General features: G+C 33.1%; 1 protein-coding gene across 1 annotated transcript; it reads right to left on the bottom strand.

The window, feature by feature from the left end:
- Positions 1 to 995: 995 nt before the first annotated feature.
- Positions 996 to 2,845, bottom strand: LOC126698318 (probable ribonuclease P/MRP protein subunit POP5). The gene is made up of 4 exons (XM_050395466.1): positions 2,682 to 2,845; positions 2,138 to 2,325; positions 1,889 to 2,026; positions 996 to 1,367 (listed from the first exon to the last, which is right to left on the bottom strand). Exons 2-4 carry the CDS (start codon positions 2,313 to 2,315, stop codon positions 1,219 to 1,221), a joined length of 465 nt encoding a protein of 154 aa, XP_050251423.1. The 5' UTR covers positions 2,316 to 2,325; positions 2,682 to 2,845; the 3' UTR covers positions 996 to 1,218.
- Between the last annotated feature and the right edge of the window lie 6,099 nt (positions 2,846 to 8,944).

Here is an 8,944-nt window from a genome sequence, read left to right as displayed (position 1 = left end):
CAAATTGGGGAATTTGTCTGCTTGTGCTTGTGCTAGGTTAAGGTTTAGCAGGTTTTGGGACTAAGGTTTAGTTGTTGCATTACCCACTTTCCATACTACATGTTCGTTGTGATCTATAGCACTAGCAGCAGCTAGCAAAGCCACTGGCAGTCATGGAAGAACCCTAAAGATCATATACAGCCTTGTTTCTACTAGTCCAAATTGCCCACATAATAGAGAGACCATAGAAATGAAAGGTGCAAGGAGGTTTTACAGGGAAACAAAAACTATAATTTGAGAACTAATCAACTCAAAATCAAGAGTAAAAAATTTAACCAAATCAGATGAGCTTCAACAAGTAACCTCTAAAACAGATAGTCTAAGACTTATTTCTCCTCTAGACATGTTGTACATCCTCCTTTGGATAAACACCGTTCTTACAGGGAATAAGTCTTTCCGTTAAAGATGAATATTTTTTGGGACAATTGAGGACCTGATGTCTCTCCAGAATTTACAGGAGGAGATTAGAATTGTGCTGAAGAGAACAAAAGTGAGCGTATTCACTATGAGAACAATTGTAGCCAGACTTAATAAAACAGCCTCCAGACTGTGAGTACTGAGTATTGCCACATATAGCCATAAAAGGAAACTAGGATCCTTGTAATCCAATCAACAACTAGAACTAAAAAATAATGCGTCTAATAAGGGTTTATTCCATGACTTACCAAGCTCGTATACAAGTTCTAAAACTTGAATGAAACAGATGTTTGTATCAGGTTGTCCAATTTGCAACCATCTTCCACATACCACGTGAGGACTTTAAATAAGAGGTTTCTAACATAAATTATATACTTCTTAATGCCCATGGAGCATAGGATTCAGGAAAATCAGGAAGAACCTGAACATCGCTGACAAGAAACAAGTAAATTAGGATAATCCTTGCAAAAAAAAAAAAGAAAGTAAAATGGGATAAAAAAAAATGCAAATTCTAGCATATTTTTGAAAGTAAGATCGGATAAGACATAAGCTCTTCAAGGAATTTTATATATATAAATTTTGGCCCCAAGGTGTCAGGGAAGAGGAGATTCAGCTCTTCCAGGAAAATTGACTGAAAGGCAAAGAAACAACACTCAGTAATTTAGAGAAAGACTCTATACATAATCAGAAAGACAAAGAAATTTGAAACCAAAAGGCATTGTACACCAGACTAAGCAGCATGTCACCACAGATGCAGTACTTTCAATGCTCCAAAACTTTGATCTTATCAAGACAACTTTGCATCTGCTGAGTAGCATCAGCTGACAGACGAGCCCCAACAAGAAGTTTGTACTGCTCAAATTTTAGCTCATCACACTTCAAGGCTGCATTTCTACAAGCCTTTATACTCCCTAGTACAAAAAAAAAAATTTATTAAATTCCTTTTTGATGGATGATAAAATCAAATAAATTTTCAGAGAAGTTCAATATGGCAGTACATAAAATTAGGTTCGCATCCTTGTGATGGTAATTGTGAAGTGATATAAGTTATGGAAGTATTGCAAACTATGATAAGCAAAGCATGTAATCATCCAACTAGGAAATTATTGCACTCCTTATAGGAAATTATGTCTCATTGTGAATTTATAAATGTGGTGCTTGAATAAATAAATTCCAACAGCAAGCTATGAATAGGTTACGTAGTAACTTTAACACAATTTGCACCTTTAAATATAACCAAGTTTATTAGTTTTTCACAAATTCTTCAAACTTAATGGTGATGTTGGTCAGTGTCCCGGTTAGATTTTAAAACATATGGATTTATTTTTTCTAAAATCAAATGTGCATAAATCATATGTTAAAATATAGATACACACACACATGTATGTATATAAGGCCAAAAGAGTATCCATCTTGCTGTTGTTTGACTTACCACTTAGGTCCAACAAGTTACATAGAACGGGGCAATTTCCAATACTCCTAACCATGGTGATGGCAGACCAAACCTTTTGGTACTCTTCTCTTGAAGCTCTAATGATGCAAAGCTTTGTGATGGGATTCACATACTTGACTACACATAAACCACAAGTTGAATGATAATTGAAGATGTGAGTGACACTGTATTGAAAGGCATAAACAGGAGAAAAGGCAAAATAATAATAAGCGGCAATATGGTAGTTACCTTGGAAGGATCCAAGGGATGAAGCAAGACCACACTCTCCAAAGTTGACAAGAATGCTATCCTTGATTGCTTTTGAGACATTAAATTGCGTAATAATGATGGGATCTTGAGCAGCAAGATCTCTATTAGGATCCAAGAAAACTTCCACAATCATGTACCTATTTTTAAATCCCACCATAATTCTCTACCTGCCACAACATTTTTGTAAGATAACACAATTCAGCATGGAAAAATAAAACCAATAAGTTTTATAGTTGAAGAGAATCTATTATCTACCACAAGTATATAGGAAATAGTCCTACAAAATATATTTTGGATGGAGCAATTCTAAGACGAAGAAGAAAACAAATAACCCCGATCAGACATCACTGAATTGATTGTTGATGCAAAAAAGTGAGTTTAGAAGGCAAAAAAACATAAACACGATCGGAAATTCCACTTGTTTGGAACTTCAACAAAATGGTTAAATAAAAAATGATACAAAGCCCCCCTCTCTACAGGACAATCAATCAAATAAATCCACTCAAAACCCTAAAAATTTTACCTTTCTCTCTAGTCCCTGCTCCTCCGCCTGGACGGCTGGTCCAGCTGGACTGCCTCAGCCTCTCTCTGATTCTCTGCTCTCCGCCTCTCTCAAGTCTCAACTGCTCACCTCACCGTATCAGGAATCAGGTATAAAATTGTAAATATTTGGGCCATTTTATTTGTTAAGAACTTAAGATAACTTTGTTTATTTGGGCCCTCCCTGGACTGGGCGTTAAGTTTGGGCCTTCAAGTTTTTTTTTTTTTTTTTTTTTGGGTTATAGATTGGATTTGATTTGTGTTTTTTTTTTTTTTTTTTTTTTTTTTTTGTTGGTGATTCTTATTAATAAGTCTTGTGTCAGTGTTATGGCTGTGCTTAAATTTTTGTTATGCTTGTGCTTTTTTTTTTTTTTAATTTATGCATTTTGAGATTGCTAAAAACTTGTTATTGTTCAGTGAAACTACAATAATACTTTTTATATAAATTAGTCGCTAATCCGTGCGATGCACGGGAAAGCTATTAATAACTTAATATGAATATATATATATATATATATATATATATATATCATGGTATAAATTATATACCAAACCAATAAAATCTATCATTTACAAAGTAATAAAATCTATCACATGCAATGAGATATCATGAGATCATATTTAGAAAATATATAACTGATATAAGTACACTCCAATACAATTAATTACACGAATATATTTAATTCCATACTCATTCAATCAAATATCTTTCATAAATTACATTAATCGTTCTTGATGTCCAAGATGTATCTAAATTCTAACATTACCAGTAAACAAAAATGCTAGACCTCAATGGCCTTCCACCATTACCATGTATTTCCAAATAAGTTCTCACGCAACTTGTAGGCTTATTAATCAGTAATTAGCTATCTGCATATATCATAGAATACTTTCAACCTAGCAACAATGATAACACAAATTGTAAGAAATCCTACCTAATTATGCTGCTATTTGAGGGAGTACAAATAAACATAGATCTTGTGTGACTTCCATAGGGAACTTCTCTACTATAGTGCTAGCATTCTTTAAAATGGACTTCCAAATTCTTAGATGTGTCTGTAACATGAACATTACTCTAAATATGTGAGTAAACAAAGCATCATAAACAATAAACTATACGCAAAGTATATACGATATAGAAAACTAACCATGGCATCGAGATTGACCTCAATCCTAAATTCGAATCTGCCACAAACATCATTACCAGTTATTTTTCACAACAAAAGTTTCAAATTGAAAGCTTTAAAGGTCCAATGGAAGAACAATTTTTTTCAATTTTTTTATTTGTTATAAAAAAGAAGAATGCAGTGCCAATTTAACAAGATATATCATTACTTGTAATTGGGAAAGCAAAAAATAACAAATTATAGTCTAACTCATTTATCCTAAAATTTTCAAACACATGCTAACAAATAGATATTGATATGAAATATTCACCTTGTAACAAAACTTAATAAGTCTCAAACACACATCTTTAATAGCTTTAAATGAATTTGTCATAATTGTATTTAAGCTATGGCTCAAGCAATAAGAGGCAGCAAATATGATTCCATAAAAAACTATTCTCTTCTTGTCTAATAATGTTTAGGAGGGTTGTCGCCTTGAATTCAACTAAATTCTCTCAAATTATAGAACAAAATAAAAACTTACCGGTAATGTTTGCGGAGAGAATCTGGACAGATGGTAAAGTCTCAAAATCAAAAACTTTCTGCCACTAAAGGAGTGGGTGGTTGGCGCCTGCGAACTATAGTTTAGGGGTTTGAAGGTAGAGAAGGGACAAAGATTGGAGGCAGGGGAACGTGTACGTAGAGAGAGGCATGGAGGAAATTGTGCGTTTGAAGATGGAGATGGGACTATGTGAAGAAGAAGAGAGGGAGTTTGATGAGTTTGCATTACTGTGTTTGCGTTTAAGGGGGAGAGAGTTTTTTTTTTTCATCAGGTTTTGGTTTTGGGGAGAACGAAATTTTTGGTTTTAGCCTCTTTTTACGCGTTGAGCTTTGTTTTTTAAGGGGCTGAAATTTTTGGGTTTTTTTTTTTCCTTTTTGATAATGCCAGTTTTTTTTTGTCTTAATTTTTTTTTTTTTTTTTAATATTGTGCTGACGAAATTTTTGGTTTTAGCCTCTTTTTAGGCTTTGAGCTTTGTTTTTTAAGGGCTGAAATTTTTGGGTATTTTTTTTTTTCCTTTTTGATAATGCCGGTTTGAAAATTTTGGGTGTTTTTTTTTTTTTTCCTTTTTGATAATGACGGTTTGAAATTTTTGGGTGTTTTTTTTTTTCCTTTTTGATAATGCCGGTTTGAAATTTTTGGGTGTTTTTTTTTTTCCTTTTTGATAATGCCGGTTTTTTTTTTTAGTCTTAAAAAGTTTTTTTTTTTAAATATTGTGTTGACGTGGAAAATTGTGGGAACTTCAAAAGCTTCGGTTTTATATATATATATATATATATATATAGATCGGGTTCTTTTCTCATTTTCTCTAAACTTGAAAGTTATTTTTTATTTTAGTCTTTATAAATATATTGTTTGATTAGAAACGTCTACTAGAAAATATGCATCTGGATATGAAAAACTTAAAAAAAGAAAAATTAATTGAGTCTTAAAAAGGATCAATGGATAAATTTGTTATTAGTAATAAACAAAATAGAACGAAAAAATTAGATGAAAATATCACAAATGAGGAAGAAATTCACCAAAATAATTTAGAAGAAAATGATGTTCAATTTTGCAATACAACAAATCTTGAAAATGAACTTCAAAATAATTTAGAAGAAAATGAAAATAATGATGAAAAATATAATATACAAATATTAAATAAACATTAATTTAATTAATATATAAGTAAAAAAAATACCCTATTTTTAGTTCTCGCTTTAGGCCCCAAAATGTCTAGGGCCGCCCCTGTTTCCCTCTCATCCTCTCTTTGTCTCAACCCACGTCACACCGTGCTCCATGGCTGACCACCAAGTTCTCCTTCTAAACCTCCATGGCCAGAACTTTTCAAGCTCATCACCTCCAACCACGCACCATTGCCGAAACCCAGCCAAAATCAAATCAAGCCCACCACCACGGCCAAAACCCAGCCAAAATCAAATCGCAACAAAAACCCAGAAGCCCACCAAATCACAAATCAAATCACACCCACCGAAATCAAAGCACAAAACCTACAAAACAACCAAAATCACAAAATGAAAACACTGAAAGTGAACCCACCGTTAAAAAAACATATATTGGTTTTGTTATTATATTTTAGAAGAAGAATCATCTTGTTGAACTAATTTTAGATCCAAATTAATCAAACACATACTACAAGCAAGAATGATAGATTGAAAGCAAAGCAAAAAAAATGGTATTTCCCAGAAAAGTGTTTTTAGAAAATAGAAAGGGTAAACAAAATATAAAAATTATTTGCTTCATAATCTCAAATAAGTAACCAAAAATCACACACCATAATCCGGTGAAGCCTCGTGAGCCACAATTTCACCTTAAGGCCCAAAATCATATGTCAATTTTGGGCTATATATTCATTCTAATAAATCGACCATCAATGTAGTAAAAAACTTAGGTAGTCTTCTGAACTCTCACAAAGGGTGCGGGTTTCATGGTAGGGAAAAATACACCCTACAATGGGTATATGTTACCTGTGTCTCACAAGTGGAATTTTCCCTGCCATAACATACTCAATTCCACCTCCTTTGTCAGAAGCATATCTGAGTGACCTTACCTATACAAATAGGTCCCCTACACGGTTTGACACTTGTTCATCAGTTCCAGCTATGACCTCTACTCCTGATGCATGTGAACCTTATCCTGACATCCACAATTATTACCATTGCAGAGCACACAGGTAACATATACCCGTTGCAGTATATAACTTCTCCCATGGTAGGACCTAAGTATATATCTTTTGATTAAAATTTGAAAGTGTAGGGAAAGTTTGTGAGGCATGAGAGAAGTGTAACGAGAGAGTGAATGAAAGAGCTATGTGTTGCTCACGGCTAATAGAATTATGGGCTAGGGTTTTGTCTATCAAGCCCCACTTATTTATTTAAGCTCTCTTGGTCTTATAATAAAAATTAAAGGAAATCTCGAAACAAAAGAAAAAATTAAAGGAAATCAATCCCAATTCGTCTAACCTATAGTTTATTGAAATTATACAATTTAAATCCTCAAAATCTTGATGTTAAAATTCTGGGGTGTTACATTTTTAATCTCAAATTGTTAAGTGTTAAAGTACAAAAATTTCAAAATTTTTGCAAGTAATTTAGAAATTTTGCACCAGATTGAAAACTTGCATCTTATTCCACTTTTGTTTGATATATAATATATAGGCTAAATTAAAAATTACATTCTCTAATATTATTCAAAATTTAATTCAATCTTATGATTTTTAATTTATTCACGTCAGTCCTATAATTTTAAATTTTATTCCATATAGTCATTCCATCCAATTCATCAAAGTACCCTTAACGACATCATTTCCAAATCTGAAAACTACTAAAATTATTTCGTTTTTAAGACACTTAAGGACACATTGTAAAGAGGGGGCGGAAGGAATATATTGAACATAAAAATAAATTAATAAATAAAAAGTTATAAAATTGAAATAAACATATCAAACGCTAAAATTTTAAGAAGAATTAAAAGGTATAATTTGTAATATAATTATTAAAATAAAATGCTAAAAAAATGAAAATTTAAACTTAGATAAGGCAGTGTCTATTAGAGAGAGAGAGAGAGAGAGAGGACTTAGGGAAAATGAAAATTAAGTGAAATTTTATGTTCATTACAATATGCCTATTCACAATCATAGTACAAGCTAAAAGAAATTGCTTTTAAAAAAAAAATAAGAAAGCTAAAACAACTTGCTATAAACCCATCAATGACCAATTTCAAGTTTCCCTCTCAATTGAGTCATCCATCTTGTGTTCTTCTCCAGTGGTGGCACCAAGTTCAGTCCAGGGTGGTCCTAGGACCACCCTAACCTGAAAAAAAAATTTATATATAATAATTTAAAATTTTTTGTTTGTTTACCCTTTAAAAAAAAATTAGGAACACCCTCAAATAAATAAATAAAATTTATTTGTTCTACTTTCAAGCCAAAAAAAAAAAAAAAAAAAGCCCACAAAAAAATTTTGAACTAAAATCTGAAGAAAAAAAAAATTGTAACAGAGTAAGCCCACCTAGGGAAAAAAAGCCCAACATCAATCCTAAACAACAGATGGTAAAGAAAACCCAATCTAAAGAAAAAAAAAACAACAGATAAGCAAACCCAACAGATGGTAAAGCAAACCCACGGATTCTCAAAAAAAAAAAAAAAACCAATATACGCGTCTGCTGATTCATCAAGTAAAGCAAAAACTGAAATCAGAAAAAAACCTAACCTAAAGAAAAAAACCTCATCAGTCATCAACGACAACGACCAACGAACAGTGCCTCCGCCTCAAACTCAAGCAACGCTGCAATAGCCAACAGTGCACAACTCGAGTTCCAGAGGACATCAGGCATCGGAGATCGGTCACGCTTGGCCTTGATTCCTTCCTTGCCTTGAAGTGCTGCCCAACGGCGCCGCCCCTCAGGCCTCCCTGCTCCCTCAAGGTATTTCATCTTTACACTTTACTTCTCTCTTTTTCTCTCTTACAACTTTGGGTTAATGGGTTTGCTATGGTCTAAGCTCTCTATCTTTCTATCTCTTTATCTGAAGACTGAAATGACTCAAATGAGACTTTCTCTCTCTTTATCTGATTCTCTCTCTTTCTCTTTGAAGTTTGAACTATAATTGGCTTAGCTTTACTTTAGTCTTTATAACTTTATTAATATTTGCCCCTGTTTTGACTTTATCCATTGGTGTTGGTGTTGGTGAGTTACTGAGTTTGTCTTTTAGTGTATTGTGATTTGTGATTGTGAATTTATCTGATTAGCTCTTGTGAGTGGGGGCCATAAGGCTTGTCTGTTGAGTGTGGGGGAGGGGGGGGGGTGGATGGGGGCATGGGGCTGGGTGGGATATTTGAATTGGAGGAAGTAAAGGCATGAACTTACCTATAAAAGACAAAATTAAATTATGTTAGGACTTAGGCACTAGGCAGGCATTGGGTTGGGCGTGGATAATGCACATGGGGTGTGTGCTAGTGCACAATGTGATGTGTGCTAATAGTTAATAAAGAAAAATAATGAAGCAACTAATAAACAATAATTAATAATTTAATTAACCAATACATTATAAAAGACAAACAAATTAAACTATGTTAGGC

The sequence above is a fragment of the Quercus robur genome, chromosome 9, assembly GCF_932294415.1.
Source record: "Quercus robur chromosome 9, dhQueRobu3.1, whole genome shotgun sequence".
In the NCBI taxonomy this organism is placed as follows: domain Eukaryota; kingdom Viridiplantae; phylum Streptophyta; class Magnoliopsida; order Fagales; family Fagaceae; genus Quercus; species Quercus robur.
The sequence above is the reverse complement of the archived record's forward strand: the minus strand, read 5'-3'. Positions and strand labels throughout refer to the sequence as shown.